Source organism: Scomber japonicus, chromosome 12, assembly GCF_027409825.1.
Source record: "Scomber japonicus isolate fScoJap1 chromosome 12, fScoJap1.pri, whole genome shotgun sequence".
NCBI lineage: Eukaryota > Metazoa > Chordata > Actinopteri > Scombriformes > Scombridae > Scomber > Scomber japonicus.
Window position 1 is genome coordinate 31,680,599 of NC_070589.1, and position 22,945 is coordinate 31,703,543.

Consider the following 22,945-nt stretch of genomic DNA (forward strand, 5'->3'; position numbering starts at 1 on the left):
GAGATCTCTTAAAGTTCACTGAAATAAATAATAAAATGACTCCCTGATTTTTTATAAGTTCAAAGTAAAAACTGAACTGTGCTGTACAGTACTGAAATTCGAGTCTCGGCAATAAGTTAAATTATCTAAAAACAAAAAGTGCAGGGATCATCTAGCAGCATATATTTAAATTAACTGAAATAAATAGAATAACAAAAAACAAATAAAATAGCATAGCTGAATTTTTATAGAATAATTAAACTAAAAACTGAACTGTAGTACTGAAATTTAAGTCTCAGTTAGTAGTCCCAATCTATATTTTCTGAGGTGTGTTGACCTATTATTGTAGAATTGTCACACCACTTTAACTTAGTGAACCTACAACACATTGCACAGCAGAGGACTATTGACTGAATCCTTGCATTGGATTTTCAGGATATTTTAATGTAAAAGTGAACACAGGCTTTTACTAATGTCTTTATCACACATTTAAAATCTTTCAGTACAATAAACAAACATTCATTATGTTAAAATAGTGAGTTTGCAGTTATAAACCACAATTCTTTTGCAGATCACATGGTGTGTCTAAATTAACCTTTTTACCACTAAAGGAAGCACAGTGAGTGTGTGTACAGTTTTCTCTGGCATCACAGACATACAAATGGAAACCCCCACTTTGTACAGAGTAAATCAGGTGTCAATGAGTCTTTTAGTACTAGAACCATAATGATTCAGACAACATCAAAGATCAAGTCGCAAATATTAACCCTTATCCCTCACAAGGGATATGTTTACAATTGTAACAATAACTTTGTTTAATATTTTAAGATATTGTTAATATATTTAAACAGACGAAGCACTCATATACCATAAAAATGTGTACTGTAAGCAAAACTTGAGCCTTACCAACTAAAATGACTCCCTGAATGAATACATGATGTGAACTATGTGAACACATTTTATGAATACACATGAATTGTTTGTCCTTTGTTTTTCAGCCTTCAGGTCTCCCACAGTCTTCAACAACGATGAGCTGATCAGGATTGTGATGGTGGGGAAGACTGGAGCTGGGAAGAGCGCCTCAGGAAACACCATTCTGGGACAAAAGTGCTTTAAATCTGAGTTCTCTACTAAATCTGTGACAAAGCACTGTGAAAAGGCTTTTAGCGAGGTGGATAGACATAAGGTAGCTGTTATTGACACTCCTGACCTGTTTGACACCAACAACACTGAAGAGGAAACAGATAAAGATCTTGTCCAGAGCATTGCTTATGCTTCTCCTGGACCTCATATCTTCCTGATCATCATCAAACTGGACAGATTCACAGAGGAAGAAAAGCAAACAGTGCAGAAGATTCAGGAAATCTTTGGTGAGGAAGCTGACAAATACAGCATGGTTCTCTTTACCCATGGTGACCAGCTCAAAGGGAAACCTATCGAGGAGTTATTGAAGGAAAGTGAAGATCTGCAGGAACTTGTGAACAAATGTAACAGCCAGTATCACGTGTTCAATAATGAGGTGAAGGATCGTTCTCAGGTCAGCGAGCTGCTCAAGAAGATAAAAAAAATAAATGAACAGAATAGAGGACACTTTGATACCACCAAAATTTTGCAAATGGCAGAGAGAATGATTGAAGAGGAGAAACCACAAATCCTGAAAGACAAAGAAGAGCAAAACCACAAAGAACTGGAAAAGGAACAGAAACAGCAGAGTAAAGAGTTTCCTGTTCCTTCAGCCTCCAGGTCTACACCTCCCACAGTCTATACAAATGAGATGATCAGGATTGTGATGGTGGGGAAGACTGGAGCTGGGAAGAGCGCCTCAGGAAACACCATTCTGGGAAAAAAGCGCTTTAAATCTGAATTATCCCCTAAATCTTTGACTACAGACTGTGAAAAGGCTGTTGGTGAGGTGGATGGACAAAAAGTTGCTGTTATCGACACTCCAGGTCTGTTTGACACCGATAACATTGAAGAGGAAACAATTAAAGATATTTTTCAGTGCATTACTTATGCTTCACCTGGACCTAATATCTTCCTGATCGTCATCAAACTGGGCAGATTCACAGAGGAAGAAAACCAAACAGTGCAGAAGATTCAGAAAGTCTTTGGTGAGGAAGCCAACAAATACAGCATGGTTCTCTTTACCAATGGTGACCTGCTCAAAGGGAAACCTATCAAGGAGTTCTTGAAGCACAGTGTAGATCTGAAGGAACTTGTGAACAAATGTAACGGCCAGTATCACGTTTTCAATAATGAGGTGAAGGATCGTTCTCAGGTCAGGAAGCTGCTCGAGAAGATTAAAAAAATAAATGAACAGAACGGAGGAAGCTACTACACCACTGAAATGTTCCAAAAGGTAGAAAGAGAGATTGAAAAGGAGAAACAACGAATCCTGAAAGAAAAAGAAGAGGAACATCGCAAAGAGCTGGAGGAACTGATTAAGAAAATGAAGGAAAAATTTGACCAACAGATGAAGGAGGAGAAGGCTGATAAGGAGAGGGAGAATACGTTGAGGGATGCTCGTGAAAAAGAGATGATGGAGGAAATAGAAAAACTGAAAAAAGTACAGGGAGGGCAGGCCAGACGAGAAGCTGAGGAGAGGCCCTCATTAATCCAAAGGTTACGTAAGAGTGCTGAAGAAGCTGTTAAAAATGTTCGAGTACATTTAGCATTTCCTAGAAAGGTGTAAAACAAGCTGTTTCACTGCTGAACATGATTATGAGCTCTTTTGAATGTATGTGAATGATTTGGATTCATGTATGTTGAAAGTTGATTTTTATATATTTATGATTATTTCATTTTAGCTTTGCATAAGAATGAACACTTAAAGTTATAAAAATATATTAGTATTACTGGTGGTATCAGCAGTTATGATTAATACTGCTACTTTGCAACTTGTGTATCTGTTTAAAATGCACCAAACAAACTCAGATGCTTCTAATGTGATGTGCAATAATTGGCCTTTTTGTAATTTGAGTGTCAGACATCACCTGGTGGAAACCTGAAAGAAAATCAATGTTTGACACTTAATATACCGGGACTATTTTCAGTTAATCAGACCATCCATAGAGGTTTAACTCTATTACTTTCTAATGTTTATTACTGTACATGGTGGACAGGATAGTGATGTTCTCTTCCTTCAATCAGTTGATTAAATTTCAGCTCCTGCAAACACAAACTCTTTTTTATTAATTAATGTTGACTGTTGAGAATGTGTTTAACCACAAAAGAGCTCTGTGACATAAAGTGAAATATAAAATGAAATAAAAGATGACATTTATTCATTCATTCAACATGTAAACTGTTTAATTCAAGACTATTTCTTTATCTTCTGTTTGTTTATATGAGATTTAATGGAGTCTAGTTTTTATTCCATCACAGCTGTTAATATGTTTAATCTGTTCACACCACTTTTTACATGTTAAGAACAATTAATTGTGATTAAGTTGTAATCATCTCTGTTATAATCAGTGGAATGAGGATTCATCATTTTCTTCCACAGAGATGACATACTGATTAAACAAAGTGATTGAAATTAATGTGTAAATAAAAACACTGACTGTGTTTTTTTCCTCTTCTGAATGTTGATGCATGTTTTCAAAATGAATAAACTCAGCTTCTTCTATAAAGATTAAAAGTTTGAAGAGTTTATTTCAGAAATTCTATCAAAGCCTCTGGAGATACTGAAAAACAACTGAAACAAATAAAATGATTTTATGAGCAGAGTGAATCACTGTCTTCATTGATCTGTGGTAGAAGTTTAGTAACAAAACAATGTGCAGCACTAATGACTGAATGATGGTCTGACTCTTTAAATGATGTTTCACTGAAGATTATTTGATTTGAACAATGTCCTTTTCATGCTGTGAAGACAATGTCTGAGCAAGAAAGAAAAGGAAAACCATTTCTGTCTTTTAAATGATATTGATTATATTATATATAATTATATTATACTGCACAAATGTTAAAGTTGCATGATAAAAAATATTTTATATTGTTTCTTGGTTCATTATGGGACATTTTATTGACAAAAAATATTTTTTTATATTTGGGACCCACCCTCTCTAAAATATTTTTTTGTTGCCTGAGGGCGTTGTGCGATAATGATACAGAATCACAGAGAAAATGATTCATTCACAAGTCATTAGACTAAGTTAAGAAAGCATTATAACATCACATTTATTTAAAAAAGAACACCTGTAACATACTGTAACATATGACACACTGGATGATGCACGCCTATATCACATACATTGTAAATATCTTCGAGATTTGAGTCAATGTGAAACTTAATGAAACAATTACTCTGTGCAGTAAAGCAGATTACAAGTTCTGCACACAACTTTGGGTGTTCCTGTACACCCAGGACAAGCTGAAAATACTTCTTATATTGTCAAAGGTTTACGATTAAATAAATGAGTTAACAGGACAGGGATTGTCTGTATGATTGAATCCAGCATTAAATTTCTTTTCAGGTCTATAGATGAACAGTGTACTCATGTGATGTTATAGCAGAAGCAGCAATTACCTGAACTACAGTTTTTGAAGAAATACTCAGATCCTAAAACTAGTTTGAACTACTTTATATACAACTTGCTGAAAAAAAATAATTTTGATGCACAAATCCATTTCCATGATTTTTACTTTCTTGTTTCTGCATTGCATGTCTTCAGAGATCAAGGGTTAGAGTTAATCTAACTGTGTGGACGAGACTGTAGTGCCTTCTCTTTCTCTCAGAGGTCACTAACTTTAAGGCTGGGGGTCAGGAGCACTGGAAGATGGGGGACCTGTGAACTTCATTTGAAATGTGTGAAATCACATCGTATTATTAGCATTATTTTAGGCACATTCTACATGACTGACCGTTACCATTATTTGACAGTATAAGTGCAGTTAAATTCTTAGTCTTTACTACATTTAACATTTGCTTAATAAATGTTGTTTGATAGTATATGCTGGTCAGAAATGTCTGTTCATACTTGACTTGCGAGTTCAGGAACCTCATTAATGAACCTACTAAAGTCAGTCATGGTGTCGTCATGTATAACTTTGTAATACCTTACCTACTGTAGATACATTGTGGGAAACAGTGCATACAACAGCAACACATATGAATAAATATGTTTACAAGAAATATGGTTAATAAAGGATAAATAACACATCAAAGCACAATATTCTGGTGAGAATGAGTCATGCTACATAAGGATAATTGTGAGCTAAACTCAGATATGGATTGATCATTTCTACGACCAGTGGCAGGATGTTCTGTTGCTATGTCAAACAGTGCATTGCTATGGTAGTAACGCGCTGTTTGACCAATCAACTTTATTCATGCGTGCACTGTTTCCCACAATGCATCGGTGTAGTTTTAGGGCTTTTATAAAGTTATACATGCTGAAACCATGATTGAGTTTAGTAAGTACATTAATCATTAAATTTGACCAATTTTTCAATTTGACTTAATGGAATTACGCATTCAATCCAAAACAGATCATTGTTTAATTTATTTATTTACTTGGAATAAACTGCTGGAGATGCTTAGTTGTGGTTTGGTTTTTTGTCTGATCAAAATGTTGCTGTCTACGTGCATCAGAGCCAGATGTGACAAACTGTTCACAGGGGTAGCTCCAGCAGCACCCCACTTCCCACATTAATGCTGGGGTGTACTTTAACAGGAAATAATTGTATTAAATTGTGTTAAATTCAATGGGGAAAATTAAACAAGACATTTGCAAAGAAATGTGCTCATACCAGTTTCTGTTTGCAGGCTTTATTTTGTCGCAGAACTTTTCTGTCAGGAATTCATACTCTGCATAACGTGGGAACAAATTCTATCTTTAGTTTTTTTTTCTGTTCTCAACCATTCTAGGGCTCCATACAATTTAGAAGAACCGGTGTTGTTTCTTGTCTTGTCTCACTATTCGTATAATATTGTATAAAAAGTTGTGCACCAATTTTCGTATGTACGAATTTGCTAGGGAATAAAAGAATCAGTGAATGATTTTACGATTGAATTAAAACATATGAAAACTTAGTGGAAAAAGGAATAGTAAAGTTAACCATAATGTTACAGTAAATGTTATAATTAACTTTAAGTCGGAAATGTCAGTGTGTCAAAATGCATCATTATCCATTTACATTTTTGGGCGTTGTTAGATTGGTGGCAAAAAGCTAAACACTTACATAACATATAAACAAGTATAAAACAAACTGAAATGCAAAGAAAGTCGATATGTGTGTGGGCATTTTTCAGAGCTATCATACGGTGGTTATGTTGGGACATAAAGCAAAATATTCTTCCTCTGTAACAAGAGTGAGTTTGGTGTCAGCAGTGTTTTTATGGGGGTGGTTTGTTGCCTGAAGTTGTATAAAGAGGAAGAGACGCAGACTGAAAGTTACTACTTCACTTCAGCAGCAGATCTGATCTCCTCTCTTTAAAACCAAAATGAGCAGCAACACAGCAAAACAGGGTAAGTCAATACATAATTATTTATAATATTGTTTATCTAGTGGACTTAATCTAATATTTGGACTGGAAGCAATATATATTGGATATCAGGCACAAGTCAACAGTGACACTAAGCTCATAAATCGAGAATGTATGAAAATCATTTTCAGATTTATGTCCAGAGGCTAAATGTATAAAAGTGTCAAATAAAAATATCAATACAGTAACCAACTTCCTATAGCGGCAACTTGGCCCATGGACTCTGATACATTGGACTGTTTTAGACGATACACTCCCTCGCCTGTAGGTAGCTCTGTAAAACTGGGCATGGAAACTGATGTAGGAATTATAGAGAGAAATAGTAGAGTGGGAGGTGGAGAGTAGCAACTTTAGCAAGTATATTTACGTAAATTTATTAGATGGACTGACAACCAGACTCTTAAATTGAGAATGTATAAAAATCAGTGGAACATTTATAATTTCTTTCAGTCTTGTTCAAAGGCTACATGTATAAATATGTATAGAAATATCAATAAGCGACTTGTAGACTACACGATTTATGAAAAATACTGTAATAATAATTGACACACCGAATATTAAAAATGAGATAGATGCACCCTTCATTTTATTTTTTTCCCGGGTTTGTACCAAGGTTTTATAAGCTTTATGTTCAACAATGAGCTGCTTTATTGACACTTTTGCTCTACTCATAATTCCTGTGGTACACTGTACTAACTGAACTGTATTGATGTTACTAAACCATGGCCAGGTGTTATTAGTCCACTATATAATTTTTTTTTGAAATTATGCACACATTTGTATTTTTTTTTTCATGTTTCTTTTATTTCCTGGGTTGCCTTAGTATAATTAAGCCCTTTTGTCAGTGATTGGCTGTACGTAGTCTTTATGCAATTTTCCTCAGATGCAAGTCTCTTTTGGAGGTTTGTGCCTGTTTGGTAATGTCTAGGTCCATGAGAGGCACAGCTGACACATAAAACATTATGGGCTAAATTCACAAATAATGGATTACGGCAGCTAAGCGCGCTGTGGAATGTGCAGCATTTGCACCCGGAATCTGCCCTGTTTTAAGATCCTTTCCACAAAATACAAAAACTGCAGCTGAATGCAGTTTGCTTTTGTTTTGTGTCTGACTGAGAGTTGGTGGAGCTGTTTTCAGTGTTTCCTTTCTTTAACATTCCTGTCCATATAATGAAAACTATAATGAAACAAAAGCCTCAAATTGCTGGTCTTTAATTGACAGAGGTATGCACACACACAGCTCTCCACAATCAAAAATACAACTTTTATGCATTTTGCTTCTTTTACTTCTCTAGTATTTCACATCTATAACATAATCAAGCAAATGTCAAATATCAAAATACAGCTATTAATGTGACTCAGGCAGGTCTGAAATGTGTTAGATTAATGTCTAAACGTTACAATAACAATGTATAGGTGTCACTGAATGTATCTTTTTTACAGAAACATCAGTACTGATGACTGCTGATCTCTGTCCATACAGCCTTCTCTTTTCTGCATCACTATAACTATCACGCATTGTTGTACAATATGTGGTGTGCAGCAACAGCCGCAATAAGTTTATCATCGATGTGTTCCAGGCGGGAAGAAATTATTCGAGACATGGGTCGACACGTCAGACGTCTCTGTGTATTGATTGGCTGCAGCTTTTCTCTCGCCACAATTCGTCTCAAAAAGTTAAAACTATTCCCAACTTTTATTGGCCATACTTCGCTGCAGATGGTAGCAGCCGCAGCAAAGTGTGGGAGTGAGGTTCATAAAGAGATTGCATGGCAACTCGCTGCAGGCTCGTCGTACTCTTCAGTGTGTTTGCGGTTCAGTGTGTTCCTTTCCTCAGCTGTGATACAGTTCAGCTTTCTGTCTGCAGCCCAGTTCAGCCATTACAGTGACAGAGAATTTGAACACAATTTCCAAGGATATCATCCATCTAGATATTGTTGGGCAGCATCACCATGCTATATACTTTGAACAAATAAACATGTTTGTGAAAACATTTTAAAACACTTAAACAGCTTTGATTCACTGGACTGAACTAGAACATGAGCTTTTCAACAAATTCCCAAACCAAATTTTCATTGTATATACACATACTCACAAATGAGGATTTTTATATTATGCAGAGGAGGAGTAGAAATTAGAATTAAACTTTTTTTTTTAGGGAGTCTAAAATAGACAGCAGGACACATGAACATACATCAACACCGTATCATATGGGATTGATGTGTATAAATTTGGCAAAGGCTATTTGTACCCTGGTGCAAATATCAATGTATGCTATTTGTACCCCAGTACAATTAGGAGTGCATGCTGCGGGACTGAGTGTCGGAGGGGAGCGTCTGGAGATATGCGGAAGACTCCTGTATCCCACCGGGACAGCGGGATATCATATCTGTATATCATGAAATAATTTCTGTCCGATGAGATTTATCACTTCTCGGCGTGAAAAAATGTCAGGTGTGGCGTGTGCGCGTTAGAGCAGCTTGAAATGCATGTGTCTCACGGCCAATACCTGAGGTCTGAAATGTATTTGGTATCCATGGCAACCATAGACTTATCTGTCAAGATTTGATTTCCATCATATAACAGGTTATTAATATCATATGTCAGGTTGTACACATTTACTTAACAATGTTATTAAAATGCAGCAGAGTTTTCCCGCTGAAAACATTATCAATATATAACTTCTGCTGCACTAACTATTGCTGCACAATTCGAACCCTTCTCCCTTGCACTTATAACGGACAAACACTGCCAATTACGCCACCGCTTCATTCCACAAATAATTTCTAACTGACAAACTGATGCTTGTATGCATTCACAGAGGAAAGATTATGAAAATATAATAAAACTTTCCCGCCAGAAATGTCTTCAGAACAGACAATAGAGATGAAACCTTTCTAAATTCGCCCTTTTCTGCTGGCGCTTCCTATGTGAACGACACCATTGATTAACATGGGCGCCAAAAGGAACTTTCGCAACTAATCGCGGTGCTTCCACGTCTGGTGTGAATCAGGCCTTAAATTGGAAACCAGTTAGCAGGCCTGCCGCTCCCCATACGCAGAGTACGCAGAGCGCGTAGGGCCTCAAGTACCTGGCGGGGTCCCCCAAAATTAAGGTTGCTAAAAAAAATGTCATGATAGTTATTATATTATTACATTAAAGAAATTATATAAATGAGTTATGAACAGGCCTACCGTTGTTTTTCTTAATTGTGTGCCCTATTACTCAAAACACATGAATGAGCTCGTTGGCTGCGTGCTGTGTAAAGGAGGAATTATCTCTGGTCTTCGGATGATTCTTGAACACTTAAACACCTTGTAACCATGGAAACTGGTCCTTAACTTTACAGTTTAGCTTAACTACAGCACATGTGCGTCTTCACCTTCTCCTGTTCACTTCTCACTCTCTGCCACAGCGCAGCAAAAACACAGAATGTCAAAATAAAAGCGGTATTTTCAAAATAAAAGTTGACAGCCCTCTTAAGCAACACAGACACACAAAGACACCTGAAACATGTACAAAATGACAATAATAGTATAAACAGTGATAAATTATAACTATCACCTACATATTATATTGTAATGCTGCTGTGAAGAACGTTTTTGACATTTTGTTTTATATATTTTGCTTAATATATACATGTCAATTTTAAATTAAATGGGGGGGGGGGGGGGGGGGGGCCTGACCACTTATGCTTAGGGCCCCCAAAAGCTTAGTAGCGGCCCTGCCAGTTAGGACATAACACCGGGGTCGGTGAAAAAATAATTAATAATGTTCCCTAGAACAATGTAAGCAAAACTCAGGGCTTTCTAACAAAAGTCATTCATCCCTGACGTGAACTCATTGGACACATTTTATGAATACACATTGATTGTTTGTCTCTTTTTTCAGCTATTGAGTCTACGACTTCAACAGTCTTCAAAAATAAAGAGCTGATCAGGATTGTGATGGTGGGGAAGACTGGAGCTGGGAAGAGCGCCACAGGAAACACGATTCTGGGACAAAAGTGCTTTAAATCTGAGTTCTGCCCTCAATCTTTGACTACAGAATGTGAAAAGGCTGATGGTTGTGAAAAGGTTTCTGTTATCGACACTCCAGGTCTGTTTGACAACAGATACACTGAAGAGAAAACAGTAAAAGATATTGTCCAGTGCATTTCTTATGCTTCTCCTGGACCGCATATCTTCCTGGTCATCATCAGACTGGGCACATACACAGATGAAGAAAAGCAAACAGTGGAGAAGATTCAGGAAATCTTTGGTGAGGAAGCCAACAAATACAGCATGATTCTCTTTACCCATGGTGACCTGCTCAAAGAGAAATCTATTGAGGAGTTCTTGAAGGAAAGTGAAGATCTGCGGGAACTTGTGAACAAATGTAACGGTCAGTATCACGTGTTCAATAATGAGTTGGAGGATCGTTCTCAGGTCAGTGAGCTGCTCAAGAAGATCAGAAATATAAATATGCTGAATGGAGGAAGCTACTACACCACTGACATGTTCCGAAGGGTAGAAAGAGATATTGAAGAGGCGAAAAAAAGAATCTTAAAAGAAAAAGAAGAGGAACACAAGCAAGAGTTGATGAAACTGAGGAAGGAAATAGAGGAAAAGTATGAGCAACAGATGAGTAAGGAGAGGGCTGACAGTAATGCTCGTGAAAGAGAACTGCAGGAGGAAATAGACAAATTGAAAAACAAACAGGTAGAGCAGGCCAGACGAGAAGCTGAGAAAAAGTCCACAATGATCCATTGGTTATTTGTAGAAGCTGTTAAAGTTGCTAAAAAACTTTTCACATTGTGACAAAGCTGTAAAACAAGCTGTTTCACTGCTACTGTGTGATTATGAACTAGTTTTAACACATGTGAATGACTTGGATTCATGTGTTGAAAATGGATTTTTGTATACTGATGATTCAGCCATTTTAGCTTTGCATAAGAATGAAAACTTGAAAGAATGAAAAACAGTCTCACGGGAGCCATCAACAGGTGTGATTAATTACTATAACAACCACTGCTACTAGTGTAACATCAAATAAACTCACACAATCAGACCATCCATAGAGATCTAACTCAATGTTTATTACTATACATTGTGGACAGGATGATGATGTTTTCTTCCTTCAATCAGTTGATTAATTTTAAGCTGCAAACAAAAACTCTTTTTATTAATTAATGCTGGCTTTCCATTTGGAATTGCGAATCAAAATCACTTTTTGGCAGAGAATATATTTCACCTGAAAATAGCTTTGTGACATAAAGTGAAAGACAAGATAAATTATTAAAAATATAAACTATTGTGATGACCTGTATAGTACTAAACTATGCTGTATTGTTGATGAAATAATTTCTTTTTCTTCTGTTTGACTACAGGGGATTTAATGGAGAGTAGTTCTTCTTTTATTATTGCTGTTATTATGTTTAATCTGTTAAATGTGTAGAATGTAAATGTAAAAAACAACATGAATTGTGATTAAGTTGTAATCATCGCTGTTATAATCAGTGGAGTGAGGATTTATAATTTTCATCCACAGAACTGACATTCGGATTTAATAGAGTGATTGAAATTAATCTGTAGATGAAAACATTGACAGGAGTGTTTTTCTGAACTTTGCATAATAAATAAATCAACTTCTTCTGTACAGATTCAAACGTGTAAAGTGTTTATTTCAGAAATTCTATCAAAGCCTCTGGAGATACTGAGAAACAACTGCAACAAATAAAATTACTTCATGAACAGGTTGGAAGGAGTGAATAGTAATAATAAATAATAATGCTATTGTTAATTGAAGTGGTCAAATGTATAAATGTATCTGTTTTATATGTGATGAAAATTACATAATATAACATTAACTGGTTGTTATATTTTTATTGTACTTGTAATGATTGACTAATAGTCACCAAGATGTCAACATGTGCTTTGGACATTAGCAACTATTTCTCTTTTTAACCACGTCTAAAAATTTGGATGGAAGGACTGAACATTGAACTGAACAAATAGGAAATTCACAAAAGAAATATATATTTTTATATATATAAATTTATATTTTCAAATGTTTACAATTATTTAAATGAGTTAACAGGGTTTTCTGTTTTATGTACTAAACAATACACTTCCTCACCTGAAGGTCACTCTGTAAAACTGAATCATGGAGATAAATAGTACAGTGGGAGTCGTAGAGTAGCAAGCTGTTTTAATATTTAATAGTTAGACTGGGTGTATTTAGCAGATATCTGTAATTTAGTTCTTCTTTGTCAAGACGAACAAATGGTTCACTTCAGTTATGACTAGTAACCAGTGGATTGTAGATATCTGAAATGGGATTTTCTCCTAGTAAGAATCATGTTGCAGATAGACAGAATATCTTTAGATATTTTGGAACATAGTGCTCGAAAACATTTTACTTTCTAACCACGCATTGGCCGGTCACACCACAATAAGGTCAAAGTTTTTGTTTAGTGCAACTGTGTTGCTCATTTCAGAACACAATTAAAAACCTGCTGAGACCACCACTCACCACGTACTGACACAGAGCAATTCTTGTGTTTCATTTGGCAACACATACACAGACAAACACACAGAAATGTTTATAATTACAAAAACACCTCTGTGGTGAGCATCGCAGCATGTAGACAACATGATGACAGCGTGTTGTCAATTCATTCGTTACGTTTTTCCCTTTCGGTTTCCTACACATTTTTTTCCATTTACTGAAGACTGACATGAAAATAAAAATATAATTTCTAAGGAAGATTCTTAACAATAATATCCTCCATCCAGATATTGTTGGGCAGCATTGACATCCTACATACTGTGAAAAATGAACAATGTGGATGAAGACATTTCAAAACCAAAATTCATGTTAAAATAGCCAATTTGAAGTTATGAACTACAATATTTGTGTAGCAGTAAAGTTTGAAGATCACACATAATAAACAATCCACTGTGTTTTTACACCTAAAAGAGGCACCATCAGAGTGTACAGTTTTCTCCAGCATCACAGACATATACACTAAAACTCACACTTATAGAATACATCGGGTGTGTTGATGGATCTTTAGGTACTAGAAACATCATGTTTCAGCAGCAAGATTGAGTCAAAAATATTAAAACATGACAAATAATCCAGTATGGTTCTGAAGATTATCCTTAAACAATATCAATATACGCATTTTTTCAAAGATATTTTGACCATACCCAAAGAAACTACAAGGATGAAAAAAGAAAAAAAAAGAAACTCACATAGCCTAAAACTTTGTACATAAAACTTGAGGCTTTCCAACAATAGTGATCCATCACTGATCTGGAAATAATTGAACACTGATATACTTTTTTCCCCCCAGTCCTGCAGGACTTATCTATCCAGAAAATGGTATAAGAACACAGAGAAAACTTGGATCAGCAGCTGCACTGGATTGCTTCTAAATGTTTATACCCAGGAGGTGGTTGGATGAGTCTCATGATGATGAAGGGTGGGTCGAAAAGTAAACTGGAACGAAGGATTCAAAGTTTCCAAAACATTTGAATCAAGAAAACAACAAAGAATTTCTGATCCTGGACCTAAAAAGTGTTAAATTCAATGCTGTAAATTTTCACATTCAACTTTTTCACATAATTGTTTGATCTGATTTATAAGTATAGAAGTTGAATATTAATATTTTATTGTTGGGTTTATTTTGTAACAATAACAGACAATTCATAGTTGTTAGTCTATTTGTGCAATATTAGTGCATATGTGTCATTAATCACAAAATATGATCAATAATTGTTCAATAATGCCACAGAATAAATTCTTGATTAAACATAAATTACTATTTTGTTTCTGAATGTGTGAGGTTGAGTCTATTTATTGCTCAAAATGGATTTAAAACTCTTGTGCAGTGTTTTTGAGTAAAAAAAGTTTTTAAAAAAGTGAGTGAATTTAAATTTAAAAGGTGCATTTCGACATACAATTTACTTACAATTTATTTTATGTAGGCGTAAGAGATTATTAGAAACTGTTTTTCCAGATGTCCCAAACTCTTGCATTCAAAATCGTACTTATAATAATAATTTACTTACTTATACAATAATTTTACATATCAGGAATTCATATGAACATATTATATTATTATATTATTTACCCATCCTTAACTATTCAGGAGCAATGAGCATCTACAGTCTGATACCAGATACTTGAAGCTGCTGCACTTCCTGCTGGTCTCTGTATATACTCATCATGTGCACAAAACTAACCAAAAAGTGGGAACAATTTGCATGTTGTGCACACACAAGTGCTTGACGTAGTAAAATGTGGCCTCTATAGACTGCTTTCCCATAGGACTGGATTTTTATTCCAAAATGCTTTCACCAAAAAACGCAAAACCAAGTAGATATCTTTGTTGCAGATGTGTATGTGCAGCTCGTCAACATCGAGCAACCACACTGTGGAAACAGTAGAAGATGGTGAATGTTATTTTCAGAAAAATATAAGACAAAAACTGATTAATGAAAGAATACATTTTGTTTCTTACTTTTTCAATGAAACACCCATTTCTCCTGAGTGGATTTAGATCTGCTGAGACGCTGGTCCAAGTTGTGTTTAGAGTCTTTTCTAATTGGCATTGTAGAAAGGCTGTCCAATAATAACTCAAAATTACTTCTGGTTGTTACATCTGCATTTATTTCTGTCTTTATTTTCTAACTGTATTTCACAAACAAACATTATCCTATATTGTATATATACTGTAATGGCTTTTATATCATCTTATTTCAACCCACAACTTATTTATAGTCTATACATGGACACATTTCATTCATTACTTGGGCGGGCTGTATATATTGTATATATTCATGTACAATATGTATGAAGTAACTTGTCACTTTTTTACCCATACAATATTTATTTCAGCAGTCCACTGTGGACGAAAAAATGATGTTAGAGTATACTGCTGGAGAAATTGCTGTTATTGTATTAATACTTTGATGATGATGAATCCAGTGTAGACGTGTATTCAACTGATCAATGTTGCCTTTAAAAGAACATGACACTCTTGACCTTATCTGTGACCTTCTATAAACTGTAACCACATTGTTCTGTTTTCGGTAAGATGTCTTACATTTTGTTTATGTAGGCAAAATGAGATGAATGTGAAAGGAGAAGTAGAAGAGGTTATCTGAAGTGATTGCGGGAAGTGAATTCAAGAACAAGAAGCTGTACAAGACAGTTATGACACCAGATATGGAACTGCTGTTGATCATCTTGTAGGAAACAGGTATCTGCAGAATGAGAAGTGTAACTGCACACGAGGTGTTTGTGCTGACGGTTGTGTTGGGCCGAATCTGAAAGTATCAAATGTTTGTGTGAGCTGTTTAAGGGGCGTCTCTCTTGATGCAGAGTTCAATGAGCCCATATGCTTAATTCATTAAAGGTAGTTGAACTGTAAAAGAATAGTTGTTGCAGTTGAAATATGAGCTTGTCTAGTTAGGTGAGAAAAGGAATTAAATACCACAACCTCTGTATCAGCTGTGCTTCCATCTCCACTCTGCTCTTCTGCATGCTCTCATTATTTATCTGATATTAATGCTATTAATCCACAGTGAGGCAAAAGGCTTTCATATTTTAGTTCTGTGCAATAAAATTTCTGAGCTGATCCATGGAGAGCAAATTTAAAATTTTCTAAATTAAGAAACATCATCATAAGGGAACATGGCGAAGGTGGTGCAGAGGACTTCCAAAGAAGTAGTATCCTTCTGCGAGCAAGAAGGGAACTAAAAGCAATCATGTTCAGCTGCCAAGGTGTAATATTTTTAGCTGAATCAGGCGTTCCAAAAATGGCTATCCCAGCACCTGGCAGGACCTCCACCCCAGTGATTTCAGAATGTTTTACAAAATAAAATGACCAGAAGTTTATCATTTTAGAGCATGACCAAAACATGTGTGTTAGATCAGCTGGGGATTGTGTACAACGGTCACATTTATTATCCAAAAGGAAGCACCTAACTTAGCCGGAAAAAATAAATGATTATTACAAATTGGCATAGTAAATTGAGAATGTATCATTAATGATAGCAGGGTCTGATTTTAAGTTTTGAGAGGAATCTACAATTTGAGAAATCATGTGCGACGCACACTTATTTTTTATTTGATGAGCAAGAGCCGGCTTGCCTTGTCCCTGTATTTGTAGTGAGTACTGCATGCGCGGAACAACAGTTGTTCTGCTTTAGCGGTGGATAGTAAGTTAAACTCTGTCTGGAGGCCCAATCTCTTTTTATATAACTCTGGGGAAGGTGCCTCTGAGTGTTGTCGATCTAATTCTAAAATGGATTCTGTCAGTTCTTGTATTCTTAGCCTGCGTTGTTTAGCAGTGTACGCAGAATAACAAATAATTCCACTAAGAACAGCTTTCAATGTTTCCTAAATTACTGAAGGAGATACAGCATCAGATTTATTCGTTTCTAGAAATTAATCGATGGACGTGGATATATAATCACAAAATGATATGTATGATAGCAAAGAGGAGTTTAGTCTCCATAGGGGGCACAGGGTGACAGCTGACGGCACAGACAGTTCTAGCAAGAGAGGTGCATGATCCAATATCACAATGACGTTATATTCTACCAAATATACCAAAGAAAGGAATGCCTTGTCAATAAAAAAATAAAAAAATAAAAATAATAATAATCAATTTTAAAAAAAACAGGTCCACACATCCAATTAGATTCATATATGTTGATATGGCTTTGGACATTTTGGAAGCAATGGATTCTTCGGACTGGAGTGGTCTAGTTTAGGGTCAATCACACAGTTCCAATCCCCCTTTAGGATTAAAGTGTGAGAAAACCCTTGTACGCTTTACTGGACCATTTAAACCCCTCACGTTCCATGATACCAGCCTAAAGCCCAATTTCTACCGTGTCCGTCAGCGGCACGTTACAGCTGCGCCGTGATCACTGGAGCTGATAGGTACCACTATAATCAATGAGAGTGTTTCCACCGGGTGCGTCTCAGCAGCGTCCCATCAGCGGCTCTCTGCGCTGCAGCGCTATCAATAGGTAGCATTTCTATTTTTGACGGAGCCGTTTCTAACTCACGACAAGCTCAACAGAGCAGATTGCACCAGTCAGGAAGTCAGACACAGAATCGGCATAATAAAACTTCTGTCTTTCAAAATAAAACAACTGGCGCAGCCTCCCGATCGTATTTCAGCAACAAACAGGAATAAAACAGACAGATAAAGACTCCATCTAGCTATGTAGCTACTGACACATGACATAAGCACAAACATCAAAAAAAATTACCAAATCAGCCAAATTTGAGCAAGTTAACAGAATCAGGCCATTTAGCTGTGCTGCTACTACAGTAATTACGGTAGACTAAAGGCACTCGTTAGGATTTGATTGGGCTGCCGTAATTACTGTATTAACAGTGCAACTTCATTTTAAAAGGCGGCTTTCTCTCCCTGCAGGTGTCTATAAATGCCTGGATCTCTATCTCACACTTTATTCTATTAAGGAGGCTCCTGAATGTTGAAATAACCTTATTAAATAAACACATAATATAGTGTAGCATCCCCGGCTGAATGATGGTCATACTCTCTAACTGATGGTTCAGTGTTTTTATTTTTAAGAACCTTCCTTGGACACTTTGAACACACCGTAAGAGCTATGAAAGAAGACAAAAATAAAATAATTATATTTCCTTAATCTAAACCGATAAGATGCTAATTAGCATTCCTACTAGCTAAAACGCATAATCATAAAACTGCATCAAACAGCGTCAAAACACCAAAATTTGAGCTAAGCATTAGACATAACATGAAAAGAAATGATTACAAACCTTGTGCCCTTATCAGCCAGGTGCTAATTGACCATTAACTATTTTCCTCCCGTCAGGTAGACACGCTTTTTTAACTATACATACACACAATGACGACAAAAACTCAAGATACCCTTTACTTCCGGTGAAAACACTTTCAAAATAAAAGCACCAAATTAAACCTCTGTTATAACTGATGAAATAATAACCTGGCCTTAAAGAATGCTCAGAAAATAAATAAATAAACATAAAAATAACACATTCCAGACTAAAGGTCATTTACACTCCCACCAAATCATAACCGATTTTCATCACAATATGGGATGTAAAACAAATGATTTCCAAACTCAGTATGACCTTTAACTCTCAAAGTCTATAACAATGTCCATAAACTCTTCATACTGTAAAGGATATGGTTGAGAGGTGAAGAATGTGGTTAACCAGTCTCTAGGAGCAGGATCAGCTTCTGCACTGGACGTTCGACAATGGATGGCTTGCCAGAACGCTGTCCCTCCTTTCCTATCTTTTGGTCTCCAATCTGAATTTTTACTCTTCTCACCAGTCCATCTTTATCAGTCATTGTCTCTACAACTTTAGCCAGCTTCCACTTATTGCGAGGCAGATCATCCGTCTTCTCCATCACGATGTCGCCGACAGTAAGGTTTTTCCTTGGAGTATGCCAGCGTTGTCTGGTGGCAATATTATAGAGGTACTCTCTTCTCCACCGACCCCAGAACTGCTCCGCTAGATACTGTACATGACGCCACCTCTTACGAGCATACATGTCCTCTCTGATGAATCTGCCAGGAGGTGGTAAAGCCGCAATGGGTTTCATAGTAAGCAGGTGATTGGGTGTTAGTGGCTGTGGACTATTTGGATCATTTAGATTGTCAACTGTGAGTGGACGACTGTTCACAATAGCTGCTGCCTCATAAAAGAATGTCCGAAGAGAGGAATCATCCAGCCTGCCTGATGAGGGTGAAAGAGTGGAACGAAGAACATTCCTCACTGTTCGGATTTGTCTCTCCCATACGCCTCCAGCATGGCTTGCATGCGGAGCATTCATGTTGAAATCACACTGCCTTTCAGCCAAGAACGTGGTCAGACGATTAGCATCTAATTGCTTAAGAGCATCATTTAGTTCATTTTTAGCTCCAACAAAGTTAGATCCTTGATCACATCTTATATCGCGTACGGCTCCTCTTATGGCAATGAAACAACGAAGTCCATTAATGAAGGCATCTGTTGACATATCGTCCAGCATTTCAATATGGATAGCTCGACAACAAAGGCATGTGAAAAGCAGACCGTATCGCTTTTGTACTTTGCGTCCTTGCTTTGTGAGAAATGGACCGAAACAGTCCATTCCACAATAGGTGAATGGTGGTGATGGATTCACACGCTCAGACGGCAAATCTGCCATCCGCTGTTCTTCTGTGAACCTTCTGAGTTTCCGACATGTGACACATTGATGCAGATGCGCTGCCACAGCTCTGTTGATTCCTGGAATCCAATATCCATTTGATCTGATCTCATTAACTGTCATGCCCTTTCCTTGATGTTGAACCTTCTCATGACAATGAGCAATTATTGTTTTGGTAATGGGATGATCCTTTGGTATAATTACTGGATGCTTCATTGAGGTAGGGAGTGATGCATTTTTTAGTCTTCCTCCCACCTTGAGGAGTCCATCTTGATCAAGAAAGGCATCCATCTGAAACAGCTTACTCTGAGTAGGAAGTTGAGTTACCTCACTGAGCAGCTTTATCTCTTCTGGATAGACTTGCCTCTGTAAGTCCTTTATGATGATGCAGCGTGCATCTTCTCGTTCCTGTACAGTGCTGTGATCTGTTGACTTATCACCTCTGACACGACGAAGGAGACGAGAGACTGCTTGGGTCGCTTTCGACCATGATGAAAACCTTGACAAGTGGTCTGAGAGACTGAATTGTTCAAGTGTCTGTGTTTTTAGTGTCTGAATCCTTTTTACTTCAGGATCCCCAATCTGTATTTCTGTACTAACATCTGCAGCTGGAGGTATCTCTTTCTCCCATAGGAACCGAGGTCCTGTGAACCAGCTTGATGTAAGAATCTCAGTTGCACTAGAACCCCTAGAGGCGAGGTCTGCAGGGTTATTGCTAGTTGAGACATATCTCCATTGCTGAGGAGATGAGTTGAGATGTATTTTCTGTATACGGTTTGACACAAAGGTGTGAAACCGACGTGACTCGTTGTTGATATAGCCCAAAACCACTTTGGAATCAGTCCAGAAATACTCAACAACATTTGCCAAACCGAGTTCTTCCTTCAGGATATTGCTTGCTGCAACCGACACAACAGCAGCTGTTAACTCCAGCCTGGGGATAGTCGTGACCTTAATTGGAGCTACTCTGGACTTTCCCATAACCAGGGCACAATGGACACTTCCTCCTTCATTCACCTGTCTCAAATATGAACACTGGCCATAACCACTTGTGCTTGCATCAGAGAAATGGTGTAGCTCCTTTCTCAAGACTTGTCCAAAGCCAGGGGGCACATAGCAGCGTGGTATGGGGATTTTCTCTAAATTTGCAAGATCATTCTTCCAACGCTCCCACACTGGTTGCAGTTCACTGGAAAGGGGATCATCCCAGCCTGTGCCATGCCTACACATTTCTTGAAGCACCTTTTTTCCAGTGAGCAGGAAAGGGGCAACAAACCCCAGGGGGTCGTAAAGAGAGGCAACTGTGGACAGTATCCCACGTTGTGTTGCTGGCTGGTCTTTTAGGCAGACACGAAATCTGAAGGTGTCTGAATCAATGTGCCAGTGGATCCCCAAGGCTCTCTCTAAAGTCACATTATTGAAGGCCAGGTCAAGAGCCTTCACTTCAGCAGCATGCTCAGATGGAGGTATACTCTCCAGCACAGATCTGTCATTACACATAAACTTGTGCAATCTCAGTCCACCCATAGCACAGAGCTTCTGTGCCTCCTGTGCAAGCTGAATAGCATCATCCACATTTGCTGTGCTAGTGACACCATCATCAACATAAAAGTCTTTCATGATGAATTGTGAGCCAAGGGGGAACAGACTCTCATTGTCCTTAGCAAGTTGTTTCAGTCCATAGTTAGCGCATCCTGGTGATGCCGCAGCGCCGAAGAGATGAACTTTCATGCGGAACTCCTGTGGCTCTTCATTAAAGTCGCCATCTTTCCACCAGAGGAAACGTAGATAGTCTCTGTCAGTTTCATAAACATAGAACTGATGGAACATTTTTTCTATGTCACACATCAATGCAATACTGTGCTGTCTGAATCTGAGAAGAACACCATTCAGATTATTCAGCAGGTCTGGGCCTGACAGAAGATGATCATTTAGGCTAGTTCCCCTGTACTTAGCCGAGCAATCAAAAACCACTCGAAGTTTATCAGGTTTTTTGGAGTGGTGGACTCCGTGGTGGGGGATATACCATTTCTCTCCTTCCTTCCCTTGATCGTGAACTTCCTCTGCCTCACCCTTTCTGATGATTTCATTCATAAAGTTCACATACTGTTCCTTGTACTTATCATCCTTCACCAGCTTTCTTTTAAGGTGGCTGAGCCGGACCATGGCTTGTTTCTTGTTGTCAGGGAGATATGGTCTCTCTTTAAAGGGGAGTGGCATCTCATAATGTCCATGAATGTTCTTCTGAATTCCCTCCTTCAAAATATTCAGGAAGAGGATGTCATCCTGAGACACAGTCTTTCCATCATTATTAGTGTCCTTAAAGTCAGACTCGAGAACCCTGAGTGCCTCTGCTGGAGTCACAGGAGGAAGCTCTTTAACAGCAACTCTGTGGCACATATTGATGATGCTTGGTGAGTCATGGTGTGGTGACGAGCCGCCTATAATGCTCCACCCCAGGTCTGTGCGAACAGCAAATGGTTCACTGTCTCCTCCAAGGATTACCTGCCGTGGTGCCAGTGCCCTTGAGCAATTGTAGCCGATCAACAGACCGACTTCACACTCCAGCTGTGGTGGGATTTCATCTGCTATTTTGATGAGATGATTCCAGTGCCTTGCCGTTTCACAGGTAGGAATGTGTGTTCGATTCACTGGTATACAATCCTTGGTGTAAGCAGGAGGGAGATCGATGGCGTTTGCAGAGCTGTAAGCTCTCACTCTCAGACCAGACACTCTTTGACTGTGTATTAATGCATCCTTTCCCATTATTGTTGTTAGCTTCAGCCTTACAGGATGTGTCTCCGTTTGCAGACTACTGCTAACTTCCTGGTCAATAAAGACTGTATCGCTTTGGGAATCAAGCAGGGCATAAACAAGCCTTTCCATACCTGGATTGCTGACAGAGGAAACCCACACTGGGACGATCATTGAAGTGTTGGAAGATGGTTCCTCAGTCTCCACACTGTGAGACAATGTGGTTGCTGTTTCTTCTGTGGTGTTCTGATTTGAGACTGACATGGGTTTGGTTTTAATGTAGTTGTCATCATGTAGAAGCGTAGGATGTCTTCCTTTACAGCTATCACATGAATGTCTAATGCGGCAGTCCTTGACATTATGGCCTGACTTCAAACAGCCATAGCACAGTTTCTTTTCTTTCACATATCTCCGCCGTTCCTCCAGAGATTTCTCTTTGAACTCAGGACAGCGATGGAGGTGATGTTTATTGTCATGACAAAACATACAGGGTGGCTTTAAACCTG

General features: G+C 37.7%; 2 protein-coding genes across 2 annotated transcripts; both read left to right on the plus strand.

Moving 5' to 3' along the window:
* Positions 1-1,012: 1,012 nt before the first annotated feature.
* Positions 1,013-2,671, plus strand: LOC128369420 (GTPase IMAP family member 4-like). Its single transcript, XM_053330459.1, has one exon. It carries the CDS (start codon positions 1,028-1,030, stop codon positions 2,669-2,671), a length of 1,644 nt encoding a protein of 547 aa, XP_053186434.1. The 5' UTR covers positions 1,013-1,027.
* A 3,756-nt stretch (positions 2,672-6,427) lies between these two features.
* Positions 6,428-11,268, plus strand: LOC128369762 (GTPase IMAP family member 9-like). The gene is made up of 2 exons (XM_053330838.1): positions 6,428-6,452; positions 10,361-11,268. The coding sequence occupies exons 1-2, from the start codon at positions 6,428-6,430 to the stop codon at positions 11,266-11,268; spliced, it is 933 nt and encodes a 310-aa protein (XP_053186813.1).
* The last annotated feature ends 11,677 nt before the right edge of the window (positions 11,269-22,945 follow it).

Excerpts from the sequence above, each read along its gene's own strand:
- LOC128369420 (XM_053330459.1), top strand. The coding sequence starts at position 1,028 with ATGGTGGGGAAGACTGGAGCTGGGAAGAGCGCCTCAGGAAACACCATT.
- LOC128369762 (XM_053330838.1), top strand. The coding sequence starts at position 6,428 with ATGAGCAGCAACACAGCAAAACAGG. Across the intron at positions 6,453-10,360 it reads CAGCAACACAGCAAAACAGG|CTATTGAGTCTACGACTTCA; the intron begins GTAAGTCAATAC and ends CTCTTTTTTCAG.